Below are 27,240 nucleotides of genomic sequence, written 5' to 3' on the forward strand. Positions count from 1 at the left end.
CCCCAGGGACTGGGCCTTGCCTGGCCATCAGTCTGGGGACACTTGGAAGTAAGACTATGCCTTCTCCATCATACTGGGGCCCTGGAAGTCAAAGCGGTGCCTCCTCCCTAGACTGAAGGAAGCTGGGGTGTATGTCTTCCATCACACTGAGTAATGCAGTGGGCAGAGACTTTGTCCTCTCTTAGTCTGGGGCTCCTAAAGAGTTATGTCTCTCCCTTCAGACTTGAGCTCTTAAAATCATAGCGTGCCTCCTCCATCAGACTGGAGGCTTCACAGGGCAAAGTTTTGCCTCCCCACCAGATTGTGAGACTGTTCACATAGGAGTTGGTGCAAGCTCACACCTGTGCCCTCCAACTGTGAGAGGTAGGCGGGGCTATACCTCCAGATCAGGGGGGGTCTGGTTGTGGGACTTGAACTCTGGGCCTGGGCGCTGTCCCTCAGCTCTTCAGCTCAAGGCTAGCGTTCTACCACTTGAGCCACAGCGCCACCTCCGACTTTTTTCTTTTTGCTTATGTGGTGCTGAGGAATCGAACTCAGGACCTCATGCATGCAAGGCAAGCACTCTACCACTGAGCCACCTTCCCAGCCCCAGGAGTTGTATTTTTATTTATTTTGTTGCCAGTCCCAGGGTGCTGTCCCTGACCTTTGCTCAAGGCTAGCACTCTACCACTGGAGCTCCAGCGCCACTTCTGGCTTTTTCTGTTGATGTGGAACTGAGGAATCAAACCCAGGGCTTCATGCATGCTAGGCAAGCACTCTACCACTAAACCATATTCCCAGCCCTGTATTTGTTTTTGATTTTTTTGTTGGTCATAGTGCTTGAACTCTGGGCCTGGGTGCTGTCCCTCAGCTCTTCAGCTAAAGGCTAGTACTTTACCACTTGAGCCACAGCACCACTTCCAGCTTTTTCTGTTTATGTGGTAATGAGGAATCAAACCTAGGGCCTCATGCATGCAAGGCAAGCACTCTACCACTGAGCCACCTTCCCAGCCCCCTGTATTGGTTTTTAATTGTTGGTTTTGTCAGTACTGGGGTTTGAACTCAAGACTCCGTTGTTGCTCAACTGATGCTATACCACTTGAAGCATGCCTCTAGCTCTGCTCTTGTCTTGAACTCAGGGCCTGGGCAATATCCCTGAGCTCTTTCACTCAAGGCTGGTACTCTACCACTTAGGCCACAGTATTACTTCTGGCCTTTTCTGAGTATTAGAAATGAGAGTCTTGTAGTCTTTCTCTGCCCAGGTTGGCTTTGAACCTCCATCCTCAAATACCCTGAGTAGCTAGGATTTAATTTCATTCTTTTGCTGTGATTTCTTCTTCCTCTTTTTCCTCCTCCTCTTCTTCCTCCTCCTCCTCCTCTTCTTTCTCCTTCTTCCCCAAACTGGGACCCAGGAGCAGGGCACTGGTGGCTCACATCTGAGATCTGAGGATCACGGTTCAAAGCCAGCCCAGGCAGAAAAGTCTGTGAAACTCTTATTTCCACCAGATGTGACACTGTGGCTCAAGAGGTAGAGAGCTAGCCTTGAGCTGAAGAACTGAGAGACAGCACCCAGGCCCAGAGTTCAAGCCCCAGGACCAACACACACACGCGCACACACACACACACACACACACACACACACACACAAGAATGGAGAATGGGACCCAGGGCTTTGCAAATGTTGGGCAGACTGTCCACCTTGAAGCTACACCCCAGCCCCAAATCCCAGCTTTAAAGGGGTGCACTGTAGGGTAATGAATTATACTTGGGAATGCAAGCTTCTCCAGTCAGAGGCAGTAAAACTTCCCATTTACCTGTGTGGGTGGAGCCCTGCCCCTCCCCCACTCAGCTAGACTCCCAGAGGCCCAGGGGGTCCCCACCGCCCAGAATCCCCAAACCATCCCATCTCCGTGCCTTTGTCTCCTCGTTGCTCTGCTCAGTGCCTCTCTCCCTCCCTCCTCTCCTGATCAAAAATCCAAAGTCTTCAGAGGTTCTGTTGTGATTCAAGGTCACAGGGCTTTGACAAGGTGGTCGGACCCCCAGCCCCCCCCCAGCCTCCTCCACGGGCCTGCCGCCCCCTCCCATCCTGCTGCTGCTGCCCCTCTCCCCTCCTGGAGGTGGGGGAAGGGGGGCCAGCCCCAGGAGAAGCCAGCTCAAAGGACCCGGAAAGTCAAACGGCGTTTGATTCCGCCTGGGGGTCCCTAATTGCTATTCCGGCCACGGCATGTAATTAGAAGCCCCTTTCAAATATTTATACCGCAGACGCCTGTATTTATCCGACAGGGCTGGGGTTTGATGAGATCTGTCACCCGCTCCTCCACAGCCCGAACTGTCGTGTGGCTGACAGAAAACAAGACAATTACCCCTGCCGTGCTCCCTGGGGGGCCCGGGGACAGCGCCACTGATCTGAGCGAGGGGCCCAAGGACAATGGGGGAAATGGGGTGAGGAGGGAAGATCCAGTTCAACAGGTCTGAATTAGGGGGACACGGCTGGCTGCACAGAAGAGGGTGAGCCAGGACCCCAGCTGCTCAGGGCCTTTGGCCCTTCCTGGCTCCAGGCCTCAGTTTCCCCTTTTAGAAAACAGAGCAAGTAGCGGACAGAAGATGGATAACTGCTGGTTCCATGTGAAGATTCTAGGGGCGCCCCGAGCCAGTCCTTGGCATGGTTGTCCAGACACCTCCTGCCCCCTCTATGCCTGTTTTCCAGTCCCCACAACAAGGAATTGGGGGCGTAACTCCCTTCCTCAGGGAAGGGAATCCTTCCTCAAGGTCTTAACTATTCCAAGTCCTATTTGTCAGCTCAGGAAACAGGCATCCAAATCCTCCCCCCCTCCCCCCACCCCGTTCTCCTGGGGAGGGGATGACTTCCAGGCAGTGCTGGGGTGGGTGCCCACCCCTCCTCTCCCATCCCCCCTCACAGCTGCCGCCACTGAAAGGCAGCCAGGCCAGGCCCTCCCTTGGGTCCCCCTCGTCGCCCCCACCCCCACCCCACAAAGGGACAGATGCTGTGGCCACCAGACACGGGATGCCACCCTCCCTGCCCGCCCGCCAGCTGCCCCTGCCCTGCCCACCCCAGTCCGGGCGGGGGGGGGGGAGGATACAGAGGAGGGGGGAAAGGGGGACAGGAGGGGGTCAGAGCCCTGGGGGGAGGGGGACAGAGGAGGGGAGGGAGAGGGGGGTCAGAGGTGGGGGGAAGGAGGGTGCAGAGGAAGAGGGGGGACAGGAGGGGGTCAGAGCCCTGGGAGGAGGGGGACCGAGGGGGAGATGAGGCCAGAGCGGGGTGGGGCGGGAGCCGCGCTCCCCGGCTGTGCCGCTGTCAATCCGAGTCCGCGTCCCTGACCTTTCCATCAGTCCCCCCCCGCCCCGCCCCGCACCCCCAATCTCACCGCGCGGGGCAGGGGACGGAGCCCGCGTCCGTCGCCTCCCCGCATCCCGGGTCCGCAGTCATCGCCCCGCGCGGCCTCGGCGCCTCCCCCCCCCCCCGGCCCCCGCCCCGCAAGGTCAGGCGCGCGACCCCGCCCCTCCCCCGCTCCCCCCTCCCCCCCTCGGTCCAGCGGCCTCGGCCCCCCCCCGCGACCCCCGCCGGCTGCGGTGCGGGGGGGACGGCGGAGGAGGCGCGGGGTCCTGACATCGCCTCCCGGGGCTGCCGGGCACCGACGGGGCGCCCCCCCCCCCCCCCGCCAGCCGCCGCCGCGGAGCGGGGACCGGGACCCGGGCGCGGGAGGATTTTCTCTCCCTTTGTGCGGTGCGGTGGCCGGAGCCGGATCCAGGCCGCCGCCGGGGTGAGGCGGGGGGTCCGGGACGCTGGGGGGACGCGGGGGACGCGGGGCTCCCCCGAGCCGCCGTGGGGCGCAACAAAGGAGGCGCCCGCCGGGGTCGCCGGCCCCGCAGCGCAACTTTGCGCGCCGAGCCGCGGGCGACCCCTCGACGGGGTCGGGGTCGGGGGGGCTCTGTACCCCTGTTTTCCTCCGCGCTTCTCAGGATCTCTGAGACGCGGCCGGGGCGCCCCGAGCTTCCCCCGAGCGCCCCGGGGGCGGGAGCGGCGCGCGATCCCGCCGATGCCTCCGGCCCGGGCCGCGGAGCCGGGGAGCCGCGGAGCCGGGGTGCGGCCGCAGCGATGCGGGGCTGAGGCGGGCTTCCCCCTCCTCTCCTGTCTCCCCCCCCTCCCCTTGCCACCTCTCTCTGCCTTATCCACGCTGAGCCCGGCCAAGGGGCGCACCTGATCACCCTCCTTCTCTCCATCCTCCTCCTCCTCTTCCCCCTCCTCCTTCTCTCCATCCTCCTCTTCCTCTCCATCCTCCTCTTTCTCTTCTCCATCCTCTTTTTCCTCCCCATCTTCTCCATCTTCCTCTTCCTCTCCATCCTCCTCTTCCCCCTTCCTCCTCTCCATCCTCCTCTTCTTCCTCTCCATCCTCCTCTTCTCCACCCTCCTCTTTCTCCTCCTCTCATCCAGCTCTTTCTCATTCCCAACTTCCTCTTCCTCCTCCTCTTCCTCCCTCCTCTTCATCCCCCCCCAGTACCCGACCCCAGAGCAGCGCATGTAGCACCCCTCCCCTCCCCCAGCTCTGACAGTAGCCAAGTTTGGGTGACAGCCGCCCAAATGGCCAAATGGCTCCGGGACTACCTGAGCTTTGGGGGGCGGAGACCCCCTCCGCAGCCGCCGGCCCCCGACTACACGGAGAGCGACATCCTGAGGGCCTACCGCGAGCAGAAGGACCTGGACTTCGAGGACCCCTACGAGGACGCGGACAGCCGCGCCGAGCCAGAGCCCGCGCCCCCGGCCGACCCCAAGTACAACTCCCCCAAGCACCGGCTCATCAAGGTGGAGGCGGCCGACCTGGCCCGGGCCAAGGCGCTGCTGGGCAGCCCCGGAGAGGAGGTGCGTGACTGGGGAGACCCCAGGGTGAGGGTACTGGGTGGGGAGCGCCAGGCTCTGCACCCTGAATCCCTGAATCCAGGGAGCCTCGTGTATGAGGGTGGAGGGGGTGTGGTGCCAAGGGGGGAGGGAGCGGGGACACTTCCTGCTCCTGCATCTGCTGGACCTGGCCTGGCCCCTCCTTCGGGCTTCATTCCTCCTCCAGGCTCTTCTCCCTGAGCTGCTCACAGCCTTAACTCTCCCTTAGCCTGCTTTGCTTGTTGTTGTGGCCCCATTTCACAGACATACAAACTGAGGCTCGCAGGTGCCACTGACTGACTCTCCCCCTAGGGCCTTAGCACATGGAGATTTGAACTCACACCTGCCTGCAGCCACTGTGCTGGGTTTGCATTTCGTGGTGTTTTGTTTTGTTTTTTTCTTTTGGCCAGGAAAGGGGCTTGGACTCAAGACTCACCTTTGCTCAGCTTGCTTTGCTTACTTGCCTGATGCTATGCTATGTGAGCTACGCCTCCAGCCAGGCATTTGGCTGTTTTGTTTTTATGCTTGTGCGGGTACCAAAGGCTTGAACTCAGTGCCTGGGTTGCTGTGTCCCTGAGCTTTTTCCATGCAAAGCTGGTGCTCTGCCACTTGAGTCACAGCTCCACATTGGGCTTTTTGCCCAGTTAGTTGGAGATCAAAATCTCACGGACTTTCCTGCCTGGGCTGGCTTCAAACTAAGATCCTCAGGTGGCACAGGGGAACCGTATAGCCAGGGATTGTGCTCACTAGCTGTGTGACCCAGCCCAAGTCCTTTGCCCTCTCTGTCTTGCATTTCTCATCTGCAAAATAGACATGGGTGTACTAAGTATACCTAAATGAGGTTCTGGCAACTTAAAATAGTAACTGTATGAAAGTAGAGCAGGTGGAGTGTGTGTATGCAGGGGGGGATGGCTCCCGCTGTGAACATTTGCACACTCTACGGGATAGATTTCCCCCTCCCTCTCCCTTCCTTTCTCTCCCTCTCTCCCCCTACAGAAAGCCCAGAACTGTTCTGAGATGCTAGGCTCAGCCGCCTTTGACCTCTGTCTTTCTTCTCTCATCAGCTGGAAATGGACCCCGAGTACTCAGACCCTTTCGATGCTCAGCCTCACCCCCCGCCCCCCGATGATGGGTACATGGAGCCCTATGATGCCCAGAGGGCTGTAAGTGGTAAGAGCAGGGCTGGGGGTAGGGGAGGGGACAAGTTCTTGGTGGAAATGGTAGCTGATGGGTGTCCTGCCCTCTCCCCGCCCCCCAGAACAGCCATGCAGGGCAGTACAACTGTATGACACCCCCTATGAAGAACAGGACCCAGAGCTTGGTGAGGAGCCAGCTCCTGGGCAGAAGCCTCAGCAGAGCCGGCTGCCTGGGGAAGATGAGCGGCCAGCCGATGAATATGACCAGCCCTGGGAATGGAAGAAAGACCACATCTCCAGAGCATTTGCAGGTCTGTCTTTTAGTCTTTTAATCTAGGCAGGCCCTAACCTCTACTTCCTCGTTCTGGCCTTGGGGACTGCCCCCCCCTTACCCCGTTTCAGTTATAACCTGAACCCAATGTACATAACACTAGCAGTTTCATTGTTACTCAAGATAGTGCTTGTAAACTGCATGCTAGAAAGTGCTCCCTTATTCTCCTATGCAGGAGCTATTAGAAGGCTAGAGCAGAATGTTTTAGCAGCTGTCAGCCAGGTAGAACTGAGTGAGCTCAGGTGAATCTCAGAACTTGGGTTTAGCTGGTCCAGTGGCTCACACCTGTAATCCTAACTACTCAGGAGGCTGAGATCTGAGGATTCCAGTTCAAAGCCAGTCTGGATACCAAAAAGTCAGAAGTGGATTTGTGCACAAAGGGTAGAGCCAAAAATAAAACCTAAGAGACAATGTCTAGCCCCTGAGTTCAAGCCCCAGTAATGGCACACACATTTTTAAAAAATACGAGAGAGAGAGAGAGAGAGAGAGAGAGAGAGAGAGAGAGAGAGAGAGAGAGAGAGAGAGAGAGAGAGAACAATCTGTTTATTCATTTGTAGAATAAGTAATGATAAAATAGACTTGACAAAAAGGAAAGGAAGAGTTGGAACAGCACAACTTGGCCCCAGAAACTGCAGGACTGGGAGGTAATTGGGGCTCCGTACTTCGTTCTCCCCTGTCTGATGTTTTGAGGGTGTTTCCCAAGTTTGTAATTCCCCAATTTAGGGCAGAACTCCAGAGAGGAATTCAGATCTAGAGGCCCCTAGTGGAGATTCCAATCTGCCCCTCTAGCCACACCCCGGGCTTCTGATTGGTGCACAGTGTTCGGCCCCGCCCCTGTGATTCCAGTGTGACCACACCCTTTCTGGGATGAGCCTTTCACTCAGCCCGTTCTCTTCTGGGTTCTGATTGGCTGTTACAAACGGACACACCTTCCCGTTGCAATTCCACTGGTGGCTCCCAGCCACGCCCCCTCGAGGTAGGCGGGACCTAACGCGATTCTCTCTCAAACGCCCCTCAACAGTGCAGTTTGACAGTCCCGAGTGGGAAAGGACCCCAGGTTCCGCCAAGGAGCTCCGGAGACCCCCGCCCAGAAGCCCCCAGCCTGCCGAGCGCGTGGATCCGGATCTACCCCTGGAGAAACAGCCGTGAGTGGGGTAACTGGGGGTTGTACCGTAGAGCCCCATAGAACCCCTCGGACCATTGTCAGACTCCATTCATCCTGAATTGGATCTTTTTACTTTATTTCTGTTTGGACCAGTTCTGGGACTTGAACTCAGGGCCTAGATGCATTGAGCTTAGCTTTTTTTTTTTTCCTTAAGGCTTGAGCCAGAACACCACTTCTGATTTTTTTCTGGTTATTGGCGATAAGGGGCTCACAGACTTTTCTGCCCAGGTTGGCTTTGGACCATGATGCTCAGATCATAGCCTCCTGAATAGCTGGGATGACAGGCGCTAGTTAAGGCATTTATCTTTTTGATCCTCAGAGTAGGGGGACCGAGGAAAGCTAGCATTCATTCATGCGTTCATTCATCCGTGCGTTCATTACTTCTTCAAGGAATCACCTAGCAATAGCTTGCAGTGTTCCAGACTCCAGCTAGGGGCCAAGCTCAACAAATGAGATCACTCTGATAGCGGGATCCTGGGTCAGATTCCTGCTTTGAGGCTGGTGCTGGTGGCTCACGCCTGTAATCCCAGCTACTCAGGAAGCTGAGATCTGAAAGTCATGGTTCAAAGCCAGCCTGGCAAGAAATTCTATGAGATTTTTTTTTTTTTTTGGTCGGTTGTGGGGCCTGAACTCTGGGTCTGGGCACTGTCCCTCAGTTCTTCAGCTCAAGGCGAGTGCTCTACCACTTGAGCCACAGCGCCACTTCCGGCTTTTTCTGCTTATGTGGTGCTGAGGAATCAAGCACTCTACCACTGAGCTACCTTCCCAGCCCTGTAAGACTCTTATTTCCCATTAAAACCCCAAAAAGCTGGAAGTGGAACTGTGGCTAAAGTGGTAGAACACTAGCCTTGAGCAAAAAAAGCTATGGGACAAAAATAAATCAAAAACTATGGCACAAAAATAAATCAAAGTTTACAGTGTGGAATGGCAGTTGTGCCCAGGGAAAGGCTGGTGAGCCAAGATTACGGTGGTGCTTGGGATGTGATGCAGAAGGAAAAAGCCCTTGTCTAGTGTGTATGGCCCTGAGTTCCATCCCAGAACCTTAGCCAAAAAAATCAAGTAAAGGAGGTCAAGGCCCAGGTGTGTGCTTGCCCTGAGAGCAGCTGCCCTTCCCTGAAGCTCAGAGCCCCCTTAAGCCTGGGGGCAGCCCCACTCATTCTGCCACATCCCAGGGCCTTCTCTGGTGGCTCTTCCTTTCCCTGGGCTTGGGCAGGCCCTGCCTCTCCCGCACCCCTGGCCAGACCCTAGGTGTGCTCCTGAGACTTCTGTCCTCACCCCCAGCTGGTTTCATGGCCCTCTGAGCCGGGCAGAGGCTGAGAACCTTCTGTCCCTCTGCAAGGAAGGCAGCTACCTCGTGCGGCTCAGCGAGACCAGCCCCCAGGACTGTTCCCTGTCCCTCAGGTGAGATCTGGCCTCCCAGCGGACCAGAGGTCCTCCAAAGGACCATAGGAAGGGGGCGTGGCTTCAACAGACATGGGTGGGTCTTCCAGATAAGTGGTGGGGCTTCTTGGCAAATGGGTGGGGACTTGGGGCAGGGGTGGGGCTTCCAAGCGCCTTGGGGATGGGGTTTATAGAGGTGGGGCTTCCATGGTTCCAACTAGGAATGAGCTTTCTCTAGTGGTAGGTATGCAAGAAGACAGTGTAAGCCCCACAGAAGATCCAGGCCCTTGGATGAGAGAGGACCTGGGTGTCCAAGGTCCCTTTTATTTTTCTGAGTGTGGGGGAGGCCTGAACTCAGGGCTTGGACACTGTCCTTTACCTTTATCATTCAAAGCTAGTACTCTACCGCTTGAGCCACAGCCCCACTTCCAACTTTTTGCTGGTTAATTGAAGGTAAGAATCATGTGGATTTTACTGTCCAGGCGATCCTCAGATCTCAGCCTCGTGAGTAGCTGAGATTTACAAGTTTGAGCCACCAGCACCTGTCTTGAAGCCGGAATCCTGGAATCAGCCCTGCAAGCATTTGAGTTTGGAATCTGGCTCAGTCCTTAATAGTCTAGCCTGATGCTGTGGTGCATGGCTGTAATCCCAGCTACTCAGGAGGTGGCTGAGACTGGGAGGAATGTGAGTACCACTCAGGACTACATCTGGAAAAAGAAAATAAGCACAAAGGAGGGAGTGTGCCTGCTTTGAGTTATAAAGCGTCTGCCTCCCAAGTGCAAGGCCCTGAGTTCAAATCCCAATATGGAAAACAGAAAACTTGTATGGCATAGGGCGACAAGGGGATGGAGAGTTCTGGAACTCAGATCTTCCGTGCACAGGGGACAAATTCGCCAGAGTAAGCCTGCCACTGAGGAGGAAGCTAAGGGGCTTCTAGAAGCTTCCAGGGAGGAGGAGCTAGAGAGCGTGTGGGGAGTGTGAGGAGCTCAGGGCTCCTCTAACCTCCCCCCCCCCCCCGCCTTTCCCACCACACCTCCAGGAGCAGCCAGGGGTTCCTGCATCTGAAGTTCACCCGGACACGAGAGAACCAGGTGGTGCTGGGCCAGCACAGCGGTCCGTTCCCCAGCGTGCCAGAGCTGGTCCTGCACTACAGCTCGCGGCCTCTGCCCGTGCAGGGCGCCGAACACCTGGCCCTGCTCTACCCCGTGGTCACACAGAGCCCCTGACCAGGCGGGGGGGGGGGAACCCCAGACCAATTGCAGAGCTGCTCCTCCTGGGGAAGGCATTTTGGGGGTACAGATGGACACACAGATTCCTTCCCCTGAGGGCCCCTAATACATTGCCTGCCCCCCTCTGCTGGGATCCAGGGCCCACACCCCACTGTCTGCCTGCCAATAAATGACTTCTTGTCTTTCTCCCATGTTCTTGCTGAGCTGAGGAGCCAAGGTGACCCCTGACCCTCTGTGGGAGAGGGTGGGCACAATACATCCAACCTGTGTCAGTCCCCTGGGTGGATGGAGACCCAGGCTGGCTTGGAGAGAGATCAAGGCCCTTGAAGGGGTGAAGGGATCCCCACAGCCTTTGTTCAGGGGAACCCTTCTGCGGCTGAGCCTGAGTGTCTCTGTGGGCTAGCCAGAGGCCCGTGTGGAAGCAGATGAAACTCCGTGGCCGTGGAAAGAAGCAGCTGGTAGAAAGACAAGTGGATGGACAGATTGGGGGTGGGGTGTGTGCTCAGGCCAGCCCCGCCCCTCCTGCAGTGATGTCTGATCTGCAGAAAGGACATCTGTCCCCATGGAAACAGGTGTGGAGGAGGGAGCTGGCCCAGCGGGTGTCACTTCAAGGTGATAGGCAGGCAGAGAGTGACAGGAAATGCTGACCTCTCCCATGCACCCCCCACCCCCACCCCTGACGTGGAGCAGGGGAGAGGGGGACACTGGGGGCTGGGGGGGGATATCTTCAAGCAATGGGCACTAGCCAGAGGGGTATGGCTGTTCCTTGGACATGACAGCTCCCTACAGATTTTATTTTATGTTTTTGGTCGGTTGTGGGGCTTGAACTCTGGGGCCTGGCCGCTGTCCCTCAGCTTTTCAGCTCAAGGCTAGCACTCTACCACTTGAGCCACAGTGCTACTTCTGGTTTTCTGGTGGTTCACTGGAGATAAGAGTCTCTCGGGGGGCTGGGAAGGTGGCTCAGTGGTAGAGCGCATGCCTTGCATGCCAGAGGCCCTGGGTTCGATTCCTCAGCACCACATAATCAAAAAGAAAAAGCCGGAAGTGGCGCTGTGGCTCAAGTGGTAGAATGCTAGCCTTGAGCTGAAGAGCTGAGAGACAGCGCCCAGGCTCAGAGTTCAGGCCCCATGACCGGACCCAAAAAAAAAAAAAAAAAAAAAGAGTCTCTCGGACTTTCCTTGCCCGGGTTGGCTTTGAACTGTGATCCTTAAATCTCAGCCTCCTGAGGAGCTAGAATAACATGTGTGAGCCACCGGCGTCTGGCAGGTCCCTATAGATTTAAGAAGGAGTTGTTACAGAGTATGTCCACTGGTCATAGAGGCCAGCTAGGGGCCTAGGAATCTCCCCCCCCTCCCTTGAAAAGACCCCTACAAATGTTCTCAGCACTCTAAAATAGCTGCCAAAGCCTTTCTTGAGTGTCCTGGGGTCTCAGGAAGGGATCATTGTCTTCTCCCCCCACACATTTGAGAGTAGTGACATTCTCCCATAGCTAATGGACATTTGCCAGCTTCAATTCTACTTCTGACTTTAGGGAATGTTCTGCGCCTGGGACTGATGGGGTGGCTGGGCCTGGGGCTGGGTATGAGGCCTAGGAGGGAAGAGAGGCTGAGGCAGAGGTTGCATAGACCATCTAAAGTTTCAGGTCTGTCCTGGGGTGTCTAGCAACTTCTGTGCTGCAGACCAGGCCTCACGCCTCTGGGTGGGGGAGGGGGAGCTCCTGGGGCTGGTAGAAGACATTGGAGAAGGGGGAAGGGGAGGGGATGCAAATCAAGAAGTTGGCTGTGGTGGCACACACCTGTAATCAATGAGGGAATCAGGAGTTCCAGACCAGCCTGGGCTACACCTTAGGGCTGGGAATGTGGCGTAGTAGTAGAGTGCTTGCCTAGCATGCATGAAACCCTGGTTCAATTCCTCGGTACCACATACACAGAAAAAGCCAGAGGTAGTGCTGTGGCTCAACTGGTAGAGTCTAGCCTTGAGCAAAAGAAGTTCAGGGACAGTGCTCAGGCCCTGAGTTCAAAGCCCAGGACTGGCAAAAAAAAAGAAAAAGGAAGTTGGCAGTCATTGAAGAGAGACTGGCATTCCAGTGGCTCCCATCTGTACTCTCAGCTATGCAGGAGGCTGAGATCTGAGGATTGTTTGAAGCTAGCCCTGGTAAAAAAAAGTCCAGGAGAGGGACTGGGAAGGTGGCTCAGTGGTAGACTGCTTGCCTTGCATGCATGAGGCCAGGGAGGCCATGGGGGCCATGGATTCCATTCCTCAGCACCACATAAGCAGAAAAATCCAGAAGTGGCACTGTGCTCAAGTGGTAGAGCACTAGCCTTAAGCAAAAGAAGCTCAGCCACAGTGCCTAGGCCCAGAGTTCAAGCTCTATGACCAGCAAAAAAAAAAGTCCAGGAGATTCTTTTCTTCCAATGAAGCACCAAAAAGAAGCCATAAGTGGCATTGTGACTCAAGTGACAGAGCGCCAGCTGTTTGCAAAAAAAGCTCAAGGACAGTGCCCAGGCCCTGAGTTCAAGCCCCAGTACTGATATATATATATATATATATATATATATATATATATATATATATATAAAGAGGGGGGGTAACAATGCTTGATAGGAAATGTATTCACTAATTCACTCATGTAACTGTAACCCCTCTCTACAGTATCTTTACAATAAAAAATGTACATTAAAAAATCAAAAATATAAAGAAAGAAAGAAATGAGAGGCCAGTCCTCCCTTCCCCACTACTAGGAGCTTCCTGTGTATTTTTGAGAAAAAATGTAGGTTTTTCTGCATGTCTTCTCCCTCTTTGCAGAAGTCTAACACCTGCAGTTCCGGGAGCTGCCACACGGGGCCGCACGCAGACACCCACACCTGCGGTTCGGGGTGCTGTCCTGGTACCTGGGCGGTTGGGCAGAGAGTCCTGGTGGCAGCAAAGGTGGCCCCAGATTCCTGCACCCAGCGCCACCAGGGCCACCACCAGGGCCCCCCATGGCCAGCACCGCCAAGACCCCTAGGGAGATAGAAGATGGTTTGAAGGGGAAAGGCCCTCAGGACCCCTGGCCAGGAAGGGGAAGGGAGCTGGGGGTGGGGGTGGGGAGGGGCTCACCTGAGAAGATGGAGGCCATCACAAGGGAAAAAACAATCTGAGCCTCAGCTGGGCACTGGTGCTCACGCCTGCCATCCGAGGTGCTCAGGAGGCTGAGATCTGAGGGTCACCTTTCAAAACCAGCTGGGGCAGAAAGTCCATGACTTTTTTTTTTTTTTTGCCAGTGCTGGGGCTTGAACTCAGGGCCTGGACACTGTCCCTGAGCTTCTTTGGCTCAAGGTTAGCGCTCTACCACTTGAGTCACAGTGCCATTTCTGGATTTTTTTGGTGGTTAACTGGAGAGAAGAGTCTCACGGCCTTTCCTACCCAGACTGGCTTTGAAGTGTGATCCCCAGATCTCAGCCTCCTGAGTAGCTAGGATGACAGGTGCAAGCCACAGCATCCCCGCTCCCAGGAGCCAGCCAAAGACAACAAAGAGCCCCTGGAGTCTGGAGACACACCACCCCCTCACTGGGGACCCTGTGTCTGTGTGTCTGAACCAGGGAAGATTAACTCCACCAGGAGAGGTCTAGTGACTGCCAGGAAACGTGCAGAAAATCTGTGAGAACTGCTGAGCGTTCGAATCCGGGGCTGTACAGTTAGGAGCCCCAGGCCCAAAGCTGCAGGCGCTGTGACTGATGCGGGGCCCCCTGACTCCCCTCCAAAACCTTCCCCACACGCAGGCTCTGCTGAGGCCTGAGATGCCAGCTGCATGGGCCTGGACCCGTGCCCGCCGCTTCTTTTCCCTGGCAGCTGCCATAGCACAGCCTGGCACCTCACTGCCCACCCCAATAGCTGTGCCCCCACCGCAGCACGTGGCGGGGGGGTGGCAGGCCACACAGCCCAACTGCACCCTAGAAGCGGCCACGTGCTCTGGCCAGCTGGTCAGTGCTGGACAGGGCCTCCGATGGGGGCTGGGCATATGTGCACAGGGTGGCAGGAGTCAGGCATTGGGGGGCGGGGAGGGGAAGGGGCCTGGCCAGTAAGAGGAGGTCAAGGCGGGGTTCAGCGTGGCCCTCCCTCCTCTGGAAGGTATTGTGGCTGGCTTTGAGATCTCTGTCCAGCTTTGAAAATCTACTGTTCACCATTTTGGCTTCTGGAATGTTCTGCCACTGCTCTGATGAGTTGGAAAGACTTCGGGGTACAGCAGTTCTCAGAATCGGAGAATCTCCCTCTCACCACACCCTCCCCTGCCCCAAACTTTATTTTGGGGGGCTGTTCCACCTTCTTTCCATGATGAAGACCCCAAGCAGCCTTGTAGAGACTCATTTGAGATCCCGTGACATTTTCAGTGCCAGATAGACTGTAAAAATGTTTGATAGGATGTAGAAAGACAGGAAGAGGAGCCAAGTGTCAGTGGCTCACTCCTGTCATCCCAGCTACTCAGGGGGCTGAGATCTGAGGATTGCAGTTCAAAGCCAGCCGGGGCAGGAATGTCCAAGAAACTTTTTTTTTTTTTTTTTCCGGTCATGGGACTTGAACTCTGGGCCTGGGCGCTGTCCCTCAGCTCTTTGGCTCAAGGCTAGCGCTCTACCACTTGAGCCACAGCGCCACTTCCAGTTTTCTGAGTGGTTTATTGGAGATAAGAGTCTTCCAGTCTTTCCTGCCCAGGCTGGCTTTGAACCTCAATCCTCAGATCTCAGCCTCCTGAGTAGCTAGGATGACAGGTGTGAGCCACCATCGCCTGGTCGAGAAACTCTTATCTCCAGTAACCGCTCAGAAAACTGGAAGTGGTGCTCTGGCTCAAGTGGTAGAGCGCTAGCCTTGGGCTGAAGAGCTCAGGGACAGCGCCCAGGTCTAGAGTTCAAGACCCAGGGCCAACCAAACCAAACCAAAACAACAAAAGTTAGCATTGCTAACATTCCTGTGGTTTAGCCCACCCCTGCAGCCCAGCCAATAAGAGTGTGACAAGACTGGCTTGCTATATGTTAACCAATCATGTAGTTGCTACACTGGAAATACCCTCAGCCTAACTTCCTAACCTATCCAAACCTTGTGGAATGCAGGGTCGGGGCTCTCAACTCTGACCTGCTGCTTTAGTAAGGGTTGTGAGTCCAGACTTGAGCTTGCAATGAAGGACTCTCGTGTGCTTGCATCAGATTGGACTCCTTGGTGGTCTTTGGGGATCCACGATCTGGGCATAACAGGACCCCCAAACCGGAGAGTCTACTGCTGATCGGTGAGTCTCATTGTCTGCTTTCTTTCGTTTTGTTGCTTTGTTTCTGCGGCCCGATATCTGTACCTGTGCAGGTTGGCCTAAGACCTAAGCGGACACCCTGGCGGGCCGTCCATTCGGGGTCTTGGAAGACGTTCCAGACCCTCCTGGAGGGACGTGGAATCCCCTCACTCCCCTGGAATTTCTGGCGGGACGAAGCGGAGGGGTGCAAGGCCGGCGTTCTACTTTCGGTTCTGCCTCCGGTCGATTAGCTGTTTGTCTCTCTGTTGTCAGTTTTGTTTCTGTGTTTGTCGGTTGCTTTTATTTTTGTCACTGGACAGAGGTAAGGATTCGTGAAGCTCCCCTTTACATATAGGAACTCTTAACTTAGGGTTCTTGACTTTCAATCGCAGAATAAGAATTTCTGGACAAGTCACATGGTAAGAAAACTTGGCAGAGCTTTATTAAGTAAGCGAGCAAGGAAACAGACAAAAAAAAAAAAAAGCAGACAAACAGAAGGACAGGGGCACACGCTAGCAGAGTGTGGGTGATCTCATAGGGACACAGACACGGACACACACACAGACAAGGAGACACCCAGAAAGACACACAGCTCCTTGGGCTGTTGGGTATTTACAGAGTAAAGGCAGGGGGTCTGGCTTTAAGTTATGCAAAGCTAGGTGCTTTGTCTTTGCTTTAACTACACCTGGTGTTCCAGGTAAGGATGCAGCCTACCATAAAACAGATCTTTATCCTTGAAAGGAGGAGACACCCTGCTATCTGCATTTGGGGGCATCCTGTCAGGCAGTTGTGAATGGTTGGGTGGGAAATGCATCCCTTAGGAAAGAATGCATTCAGTTGCCTCTCTTTGAAGCACAGATAGCATTTCTAAGTTTTTAGATACCATATTTCTTAGTTGCCTACCCCAGGCCTCTGTTTCCATAAGTTATCCTGCTTCATTTCCCCCAAAATGACTTTTGTTCCCTTAATCTTAAGGGAAGTACATGAAGGAATATATCCTGTACTTGCTGTTAAAGAGCCTACCACCGGAGTGTTTGAAAGAGGAACAAAGAGGATGCAGGACTTGGTGCGGCACACGGGACTAAGAGTTAAAGGTGTTTATGAAAAGATAGAGCAGATTGTTAGGGAGTGCAAAGCCTGCCAATTGACAGATGCAGGGCAGAGGCGTCAGGAGCCCGGGAGTCCAGGGAGAGGAGACAGGCCAGGAGCTTACTGGGAGGTCGACTTCACTGAGGTTAAACCCAGGAAGTATGGGTATAAGTATTTGTTAGTTTTTATAGATATCTTTTCAGGATGGAGAGAGGCCTTTCCAACTAAGTGCGAGACTGCACAGGTGGTAGCCAGAAAGATATTAGAAGACATCCCGCCCAGGTATGGCTTTCCAGTAAGGATAGGATCAGACAATGGACCTGCTTTCGTCACCAAGGTAAGCCAGGGACTTGCTTCTGTGCTTGGGGCAGATTGAAAACTACAGTGTGCTTACAGGCCCCAGAGTTCTGGACAGGTAGAGAGGATGAATGGAGACTGGCGGTGACTGGGTGGCCCTTCTTCCCTATGCTCTGTAGAGTCCGCAATTCCCCTTTTATTTATTTTATTTTATTTTTGGGTCCGGTCGTGGGGCCTGAACTCTGGGCCTGGGCGCTGTCCCTCAGCTCTTCAGCTCAAGGCGAGCGCTCTACCACTTGAGCCACAGCGCCACTTTCCAGCTTCTTTTCTTTTTGCTTATGTGGTGCTGAGGAATCGAACCCAGGGCCTCATGCATGCAAGGCAAGTGCTCTACCACTGAGCCACCTTCCCAGCCCCCGTATTTCCCCTTTTAAAATAGGCCTTACTCCATATGAAATAATGTTCGGGACACCACCCCCCATACTCCCTGACTTGTCTGAACGGCTCCTCAAGGATGAGGAAGATGATGATTCTAAACTTTCATTTTTTTTTTTTTTACTTACTACCATCTTTATAAAAATTGAATGTATACACAAACACATCAACAATTACAGAAGTGTCTCCATTGAACTCTGATGAGACAACACAAAAGAACTAACAAATAGCTAAGATGTTGCTGAGCTGAAAGCATTTCCAGTAACGTTTTAATTTTAAAAGGTCCGTGTTGTTTACATATGCCAATGCTTTTGCATCTCATTTCAAATGCATGATAAACTTTCATTTTCTTTACCAGCCTTACAAAGGGTTCATGAAGAAGTATGGCCAAAGTTGAGGGAACTGTACGAAACTGGGCCTCCACCAGTACCCCACCAGTATAGACTGGGAGACTGGGTGTTTGTTAAGCACCACCAGCAGGAGAACTTGGAACCCAGGTGGAAAGGACCATTCAAGGTTATTCTGACAACGCCCACCGCTCTCAAAGTAGACGGAGTGGCCACCTGGATCCACCACACCCACACCAAGCAAGCAGACCCATTCCTGGACTTGATCGAACCCAACTAGGACAGTCAACCGGACCAGAGATAACTCCTTAAAACTGACGCAGCGTCGGGAGCAGAAGAACTGAGCTGTGACCATGTTGTCTTTAACCTTGATGTTTCTGAGCAACGTTTTTATCAACGCTTATGCTGATAGTAATCCCCATTACCCCTATACTTGGACTTGGATTGTTAAAAATCCTGAGACAGGGAAGAGATTAACTCTTATATCCACTCATGGACCCCTACCCCAGTTTCCAGACTTATTTTTTGATTTATGCCAATTAGCTGAAGGGTCGTGGGCCCGCACTAGTTGGACCAAACAAGATTCCTACCCGGAGTGCCGGTGGCGAAACTGGTATGTATGCCCTGGAGAGAAAAGAACAGATAATTGTGGAGGCCCCAGTGACTATTATTGTAAGAAATGGGGGTGCGAGACCAGCACATCCACTTGGTGGAGGGGAAAAGGAGGAGACCTTGTTGGTTTTACTAAAAGTAGCTCACAGAATTCTAAGATCAGAATTCAGTTTACTGAACTAGGGGAAAAGGCTGGAGGATGGGAGTTGGGGAAATCCTGGGGACTTAGGCTATATAGGCCCGGGGGTAACCACGAAGGGATACTTTTGACACTCCAGGTCATTAAGTCCTGGGATTGACCACCGGTGGCAGTGGGACCCAACCTTATTTAAAACCTGTGGTTGGGCCTACTCCTAGGACCATCCTAGTGTCTAGACCAATCCCCTCCACGCCGCCATCTATTGACATTCGGACCAGCCAGCCTTGGTCCCCAAACCCAGGCATCTGCCCCTGCTTACTTACCCCGCCAAGAGAACCCACTTGTAAAGTTAATGCAAAAGTCCTTTTTAGTACTGAACCAGACTCAGCCTAAGAAAACGAGGTCTGGCTGGTTATGTGATGATCTCATGCCCCCCTATTATGAAGGAATTGCAGCTCAGGACAATGTTACCATATCAAGTGAGGCGCCATCCTGCAGATGGAAATCGAAGGTAGGACTCACAATAACTAAAATAATAGGGACCCAGAGGTGTGCCGGGGAAGTGAGCAAAGAAATGGCCCCCTTGTGCAACTCCATGCAAAAACAGGTGAACAATAGTTACTTGGTCCCCCCAAATGATGCTTGGTGGTCCTGCTCTAAAGCAGGGCTAACCCCCTGTGTGCACACCACTGTTTTACAACAACTTGAAATGCCCACTCCTCAAAGACCACCGGAGACCACCAGAGACTTGGACACTTGAACTGCAAAACGCAAGGTTTATTCAGAACAAACCAAGGCTCAGGTCTAGTCCCGAGGGACGGGAGGAGACCCCAAGCGGGAGGAGACCCCGAGCGACATTCCAGCAGGGTTTATAAAGGCAAAAACTGCAAGGTGACAAAAAGATACATTATCCAAGTGTTCAAACAGAATTACATGTAAATACAAATCTGATTGTCTAGGGGGGAGGGGTAGTTAGGGTCTGATGGTTTCAGTATAAACAACCTCTTTCCGTAATCTGTGCAGGTTCTGGTCAATTTCAACATAATAATACCTCTCGATACAATGACACTTCTCAAAAACATCTTGGCCAGCAGGGCTTAGAACAAAGGCAAAAAGTTGTCTGAGCAAGATAGAGTTACTCTTGTTTTCTCAAACTCAACCATACTTGTGTGTTGATATGCCTGATTCCCACCATAACTTATTATCCAAATTCCGAGTTTCTTGACCATTGGAAAGATGACTGGAAAAAGTCTCGACCTGGGGACAGTTTCGCCCCCCAGAGAAAAAGAGAGCCCATAACGGCCTCTTATTAGGGGTAAGTTTAGGGGGACTCGGGACAGGTGTAGCCTCACTAGTTAGTCAGAAAAATTCCTATAATGATTTAAGGATGGCCATTGATGAGGACATAAAGAGGATAGCAGAATCCATATGATACCTGCAAAAGTCTCTAACCTCTCGGTCAGAAGTAGTACTTCAGAACTGGAGAGGCTTAGACCTCTTATTTATACAACAAGGAGGACTTTGTGTAGCCCTGAGAGAGGAATGCTGTTTTTATGTAAAACTACTCAGGAATAGTTAAGGATAACATGGCAAAAGTCCGTGAGGGACTAGAAAAGAGGACAAAAAGAATACGAATCCAGACAGGGATGGTTTGAATCCTGGTTTAATTACTCTCCCTGGTTGACAACTTTGCTTTCTGCTTTAATTGGGCCCCTTATGATACTATTGCTTGCTTTAACCATAGGACCCTGCATTATTAACAAGTTGATTGCTTTTGTTAAGGATAGAATAAATGCCGTTCAGTTGATGGTTCTAAGGGCCCAGTATTTGAATTTGGATCCAGAGATGGCAGAATGAGACACATAAGTCAAGATTGACTACAAAATGATCCATTGAAAGGGGGGAATGAAAGAGGAAAAGGAAATGGATTAATTGCTTGTTTTTCTTATGTACTTGCTTGTTGCTCAGTAAAGTTTGCTTCGTTTCCTGTAAACAAGATATGGGTAACACCACTGTATGTGGAGTGCTGATATATATTTACACAGAGTGTTGACAAATATTTTGAATAGGGAAACAACAGGAACTGGTATTCACTGATAAAAACCACGAACTTGGGGCTGGGAAGGTGGCTCAGTGGTAGAGCGCTTGCCTTGCATGCATGAGGCCCTGGGTTTGATTCCTCAGCACCACATAAGCAGAAAACTAAAAAGCCAGAAGTGGTGCTGTGGCTCAAGTGGTAGAGCGCTCACCTTGAGCTGAAGAGCTGAGGGACAGCGCCCAGGCCCAGAGTTCAGGCCCCACGACCGGACCCAAATAAATGAACCACGAACTCGATGACTGGACCGGCCTCTAGAACTGCACCAATTCATATGAAACACATCAGCTTCAAACTGTCCAATCCCCAGCTTGCATCACAGCTTTGTTTTTGAGTGTGCCAATTGGGTGTTAGGGTTATGATTTGATGATTTGGGTGTTAGGGTTATTCCGCGTGTATGATGATTTGCTACCCTTATGACATTTCCTGTAACTTGTTTACTGAGTGTTAAAAAAAGTGTGATGAACCAGTGCTCGGAGCCTCTTAGCATCACCCGTTACCGAGTGCGTGGAGGACCAAACTCAAGCTTGCAATAAACGACTCTATGCTGCTTGCATTGATCATAGTCTCTGGTGGTCTTTTGGGGGTCTCCGGACTCTGGGTACTACATGTTGAGATCAGAAAGGGAAAACGAATCACTTTTTGTAGGTTGGAGTGGACCACCCTGGGGGGGGGGGGTGGCGGGGAATGGGCTGCTGAAGGAACTTTGGACCTCTGGGCTGTGTTCAAAGTAAAAGGAATGGTTTTCATTCCAGGACCACATGGCCATCCCGACCAGATCCCATGTATTTTAGTTTGGCAAGACTTAGTTGGGACCTCCCCCGCCCCTTTTCTGTCTAAAACCTCTCATGCTCCCACAGAGGCAGCTGCCCAAGAAAATTCTTGCAGTCCAGGATCACCCCAGCAGACCGGGGCGAACCGAAACCAAACCCTCTACCCAGTCCTGCAGGGCAGTGCGGAGGAAGAGCTAACTTTTCCCTCCCCCTGATCAGCCAACATTAGCACCAGGAAATGGGGCTCCTTAGCTGCCACCATTGGGGGGGGGAGTGTAGTGGGGAGGGGCAGGAAAACGTAAAAGGTTATATTGAGGGAAAAGTGCTGATGGGCCAGGACCGCACTGGAGTTGGGATCCCTGAGGGCCAGCCCATATGGCCTTTTAAGCATTTGGGGCTAGGGCAGGGAAAAGGGGAGGCTGGGTGTTGGTTTTAGCCAATGATTGTTACAAGAAATGTGCACCTTCCGTTTAAATTTCCCGCCAAGGTTTTGCTGGTAGGAAAAGGGAATAGAAGAAGGGTGGTGATGGTTCAGCTCAGAAAACAGCAGAAGCAGAGTTACAGGGTTACAGAGTTACAGAGTGGCAGGGTTATGGAGTTACAGAGTGACAATTACAGTTACTAGCTAAAGTAATGAGTTACCAGGGAAGTCTTAGCCACAGCACACTTACATTTATATCTCACATCATTCATTATCCATTTTACACAATCCAAGTGAAATATCGTATTCCATCTTTGCGTCCTCCACCACATCAAGAGGACACTTGGGGCTGTTCCTCCTGCCCCTCAGGGCCCCCCCCAGATTCGGCCGTTGTCCTCCCCTTGCGGGCTGCTGGACCTTCTGATTTAACGGGTAACCAACTCCTTCACCACGAGTGACCTGTATCACTGGAGAACCCAAAATGCCCGTGTTAGGTTTTTAAAAAGAGGTAGCCGAGTAAGAACCATAGCACGCACGTGGTATTCAGGTAAGGGGTAGTTTTTTTCATCATTCCGGCTGGCACCAGGCCATGTTGGCCATCCATGCGGCTGGGAGAAACCTGGGAAAGAGAGTGTCTGGCCCGGGCTAGGGGCGGGAAAAGGTGTGGCAACATCCAATTCAAATGTGACCTCAGCAGATGCAGATGTGACCTCTTCCAGGTGTGCCAGCTGCCTAGGTAACGCAGGTACTGGTCAGAGACTTTGCTGCAAGGAGGGTGCAGTCTGCCTGCCACCCTGGAGCCAACTTTACATCTCTGACAAGTCTACAGATCTAATTAGCCTCCTAGATACTGTCTTGTTTACTTATCAGCCTACCCGGGATGACTGCTAATATGACTGCTAATGGCTCCTCCAGGAGCGTGAAGGAATCCTGACTAAAGGACAGGCAAACCACCGCTAACCCTGATGTTATTTATTTATTTAGTCAATCCTGGGACTTGAACTCTTGGCGTGGGTGCTGTCCCTCAGCTCTTCAGCTCAAGGCGAGGGCTCTGCCGCTTGAGCCACAGTGCCACCTCCAGTTTTCTGGTGGTTCCTTGGAGATAAGAGTCTCATGGCCTTTCCTGCCCAGGCTGGCTTTGAACCGCGATCCTCAGATCTCAGACTCCTGACAACACCTTTCCTTTCAGTCGCCCTCCTACCTGGGACTTCAATACTGCTGAAGGTTAAGGAGAGGCTCAGGGTCTATGGCAAGACTCTTAATGGCGGGTCTCCAAGCAGCTGCTCCAAAGCCCACCAATTTGGCCAAGGTCGAGATGAGAGGCCGGCTACCTTCCTGGAAAGGGTCATGGAGGCGTTTCAGGGTACACCCCCATGGATCCCGAAGTGACAGAGGGCAGAAAGGCTGGTGGAGAGAAGAGTTTGCAGGACTGGATGGCAGTAGCAGAAAGAGTAGATACCAATAGAGAAACCCCCAGGGGAAAGTCAGGTGAGAGTCAGGGCTGAAGGAAGAAGGGCCAGGGTGCGAGGCGTGGCTAGGATCCTCCTAGCAGCCACCGCCGGATCAAGCAAGGTAGGGATGCTCACCCCAGGTTACAAACTGAACAAGGTGCATATTGTAAGGAAACAGGACATTGGGCTAAGAACTGCCCTAGGAACCTAAGCGGAAAACCTATGAGTTGGGGCACAACCCCCACCGCGTATTGGTCACGGAGATGGGTGAGTCAGTGACTAGGGAAGATGGGGTTCTGCCTCACCCCCAACCCCCCTCCCCCGCTCCCAAGCCCAGGGTAACCCTCAGAGTGGAGGGGACTCCAATTGACTTTTTGGTGGACACTGGGCCTCAACGTTCAGTCCTGCTTGAACTCCAGGGCAAAGGATCTGGCAAAATCTCTTGGGTACAGGGAGCCACCCGGATGATCTGATACTCGTAGACTCCCCAACTCATTCATGGTCATCCCAGAGTGCCCCCTATTGGGGCGGGGGACCTGCTCACCAAAATAGGAGCTCAAATTCACATCCAACCAGATGGAACTTTGGTTCTGGATCTTCAAGGCCGTCCCACCCAGGTTTTAACTCTTAATCTGGAGGATGAATATCCACTGCATCTACCACCGCTGCCACCAACAGCCAACCTAGACTCTTGGTTACAAACATTTCCTGAGGTCTGGGGAGAGACTTGGGGAAATGGGACTGGCAAAGCACAGACTTGCGGTCTACATAGAATTGAAGTCTGGGGAGGATCCGGTTAGAGTTTGACAGTATCCTACACCACTAGAGACCCAGGTGGGGATTATACCCCATTTCTGGTGCCTACTAGAGCTGGGGATGCTAGGGCCCTGCCAGTCTGCTTGGAATACCCCATTGTTGACAGTTCACAAACCGCAGTCTAATGATGACTGGTCAGTCCAAGATCTAAGAGAAGTAAACAAGTGGGTGATGGACATACATCCCCCAGTCCTGAATCCATACCCTCTTCTCAGTTCCTTGCCACCAGCCTGGCAGTGGTATACTGTCCTAGATTTAAAAGATGCCTTTTTTAGTCTGCCCCTGGCTCCAAAGAGCTGTTTGCCTTTGAATGGACTGACCCTGCAAAGGGCATTCACGGGCAGCTGACCTGGATGAGATTACCTCAGGGATTCAAGAACTCACCCACCATCTTTGACAACGCGCTTCATGAAGACATGGGTGAGTTTCACTCTCCCTCACGACGCTCTTGCAATATGGAGATAACCTTTTGATGGCAGCTGAGAGTTACGAAGCATGCCTACAGGGGACCAAAGACTTACTCCAGACTCTGGGAGACTTGGGGGTACCACCAAGAGGGCTCAGATCTGTAAACCTGAGGTAGACTCTGAGATACTGCTGAGGGCCGGAGGTGGCTAACCGAGGTGAGGAAATCGACTGTGCTCAAAATCCCCAGACCACAGAGCCCTCATCAGGGATGAGAATTCTTGGGGTCAGCTGGCTTCTGCAGACGATGGATCCCCGGGTTTGCTAAGTTGGGCTAAGCCCCTGTATGCAACCACTAAAGAGGGACAGCACTGGCTCTGGACTGACAATACGGAAAAATCCTTCAAACAGATTAAGACAGCCCTGCTATCGGCTCCCAGTCTTAGGCTACCTGATGTGACAAAATCCTTCTATCTGTATGTGATGAGCACAAAAGGCATAGCCAAAAGAGTGCTCACCCAATTCCTGGGCCCCTGGCGGAGACCGGTAGCCTACCTCTCCAAGAAATTAGGTCCTGTGGCTGCTGGGCCGTCTCCCTGTCTGCGGATGATCGTCACCACTGCCCTGCAGTCAAAGATGCTGATATACTTGCTCTGGGACAGGAGCTGTACATCATTGCTGCCGCGGACCGGGTTCTGTCGGGACGACGGAGGATACCTAGGGGAGGAACCTGGAATAGGTGGGGAGATGGCAAACAGACAACTCACACACAAGAGGAGTGGATGCTGAGTGCTGAGTGCGATTTAATGCAGAGGATAGCAAACTTTTATAACAGAAGTCTCCATGAGAAAGGGCAAAAGGTTACACAATCTTGCTGCATGGCTTCTTTCTTGGGTGGTCACCAGCTGGTCGCCTGATAGGCATTTGTCTCCGGCTTATCTCTAAGGAATACAATGGGTTTGGGTTTCGATGTTTGTCACCAATTAACCATTACCTATTTTTATAGAGGCCTTAACTTTCCCATAAGATCTTTCCTGTCTCTTTTTTAATAGTAAACTTTAAGGAGACCTAGCAATTCTCTTAGTAAATAGCAGGAAATTCTCTCTCCTAAATAATTATCTCAGCAATTGCCCATACATTCTTTCTGTTTTAACTGAGCCTATAGCTTCTTGTAAGTCCCTTACAAACAATTCCTTCTGCTGAAGTGACTTTGTGAAACCCCCAATACTTTTATATTTACTTATAACTTGTCTACTAGCCTTCATAAGAGGGGTTTCAGGGTAGCACTTAACTCTGGTGAGTCCGTCATATTTTTTAAGACACTCATCAGATATTGGAGTCGTCAACACTCTTAAGAAAGAGCTTTGAATAAGGGGACATTGACAATGAGCAAGTACAAAAAGCAGCAGAAGCAGTAAAAGATTAACAGGCACTCTTATGAGGGAAGAAAGACAGAAACACATCTTTTCCCAGGGGTTTGCCAGCCTTTTTCCAGGAGTAGGCCTCTTAGAAGCCCTATTCTCCGAGGTAGACTTCGGTGAAGTCCCAAAACTTGGAGATAGGTTTCTGTGAAGCCCCATTCTCTGAGGTAGACTTCGGTGAAGTCCCAAAACTCAGAGATAGGTCTCTGAAGCCCCTATCATGGTCTGATAGATGGTTTCCCATGCTAAGCAGACTCCTCCACTGGAGTCGGCGTGGCACATTGCCATCGAGGGAGTTCTTAAACAACTACCTGACTCCTGGCTTAGCAAGGCCCGATTCACCCACACCAAGGCCTGTTACTAAATCCTCCCAGAGTTACATTTCAGGCGCCGGCTGCATTGAACCCTGCCACCCTGCTGCCTGACCCAGCCTTAGAAGCTCCACTCTATGACTGTGCTGAAATTTTGGCTCACGCACATGGACTCCGAGCCGACTTGAAAGATCGGCCTTTGCTGGACGCTGATCTTTTTTTTTCTTTTGTCGGTCGTGGGACTTGAACTCTGGGCCTTGGGCGCTGTCCCTGCGCTCTTCAGCTCAAGGCAAGCGCTCTACCACTTGAGCCACAGCGCCACTTCTGGCTTTCTGAAGGTTACTGGAGATAAGAGTCTCACGGACTTTCCTGCCCGGGCTGGCTTTGACCTGCGATCCTCAGATCTCAGCCTCCTGAGTAGCTAGGATGACAGGTGTGAGCCACCGGCGCCCGGCTGGACACTGCTCTTATCTGGTACACAGACTGGTAGCAGTTTGGTCAAGGATGGCCAGAGGTATACAGGGGTGGTGGTGGTGATGGAGTCAGAGGTCGTTTGGGCTGAACCACTTCCAGCGGAGAGCTCTGCACAATGAGCAGAATTGGTGGCACTAACCAAAGCGCTGACTCGACTCGGGGAGAGGACAAGAAATTGACTGTTTTTACTGACAGCCATTATACTTTTGCCACGGCCTATGTTCACAGGGCTATCTACAAAGAGAGAGGGCTGCTAATGGCTGACGGAAAGACCATCAAAAATAAGGAAGAGGGGCTAGGAAAATGGTTTAGTGGTAGAGTGCTTGCCTCACATGCATGAGGCCCTCCGTTCGATTCCTCAGCACCACATGAGCAGTAAAAGCAGGAAGTGGGGCTGAGGCTCAAGTGGTAGAGTGCTAGTCTACAGCTGAAGAGCACAGGGACAGTGCCCAGGCCCAGAGTTCAGGTCCCACAACCGACAAAAAAATAAAAAAAAAATAAAAAAAAGGAAGAGATCCTTGCCCTAATAGCAGCCCTGCGGTTGCCAAAGAAATTGGCCATAGTCTCAGTGGTAGAGCACTTGCCTTGCATGCATGAGGCCCTGGGTTCGATTCCACAGCATCACATAAGCAAAAAGAAAAAAGCCGGAAGTGGCGCTGTGGCTTAAGTGGTAGAGCGCTCGCCTTGAGCTGAAGAGCTGAGGGACAGCGCCCAGGCCCAGAGTTCAGGCCCCACGACCAGACCCCCCCAAAAAAACAAAGAAATTGGCCATAGTGCATTGCCCAG

General features: G+C 52.7%; 1 protein-coding gene and 1 long non-coding RNA gene across 2 annotated transcripts; both read left to right on the forward strand.

Annotated features, from left to right (window-relative positions):
* Positions 1-4,113: 4,113 nt before the first annotated feature.
* On the forward strand, positions 4,114-10,299 carry LOC138813470 (SH2 domain-containing adapter protein D). Its single transcript, XM_070001902.1, has 6 exons — positions 4,114-4,858; positions 5,938-6,043; positions 6,132-6,320; positions 7,362-7,485; positions 8,787-8,906; positions 9,925-10,299. The coding sequence occupies exons 1-6, from the start codon at positions 4,580-4,582 to the stop codon at positions 10,109-10,111; spliced, it is 1,005 nt and encodes a 334-aa protein (XP_069858003.1). The 5' UTR covers positions 4,114-4,579; the 3' UTR covers positions 10,112-10,299.
* A 4,860-nt stretch (positions 10,300-15,159) lies between these two features.
* On the forward strand, positions 15,160-20,917 carry LOC138813934 (uncharacterized). Its single transcript, XR_011367878.1, has 3 exons — positions 15,160-15,371; positions 16,661-16,794; positions 17,548-20,917. It is a non-coding gene; the product is annotated as an uncharacterized lncRNA (long non-coding RNA).
* Positions 20,918-27,240: the final 6,323 nt, after the last annotated feature.

The sequence above is a fragment of the Dipodomys merriami genome, unplaced genomic scaffold (genome assembly GCF_024711535.1).
Source record: "Dipodomys merriami isolate MVZ:Mamm:240054 unplaced genomic scaffold, mDipMer1.0.p SCAF_6, whole genome shotgun sequence".
Taxonomy (NCBI): Eukaryota; Metazoa; Chordata; class Mammalia; order Rodentia; family Heteromyidae; genus Dipodomys; species Dipodomys merriami.

Excerpts from the sequence above, each read along its gene's own strand:
- LOC138813470 (XM_070001902.1), top strand. The coding sequence starts at position 4,580 with ATGGCCAAATGGCTCCGGGACTACCTGAGCTTTGGGGGGCGGAGACCC. Across the intron at positions 4,859-5,937 it reads TGGGCAGCCCCGGAGAGGAG|CTGGAAATGGACCCCGAGTA; the intron begins GTGCGTGACTGG and ends TTCTCTCATCAG. Across the intron at positions 8,907-9,924 it reads GACTGTTCCCTGTCCCTCAG|GAGCAGCCAGGGGTTCCTGC; the intron begins GTGAGATCTGGC and ends CCACACCTCCAG.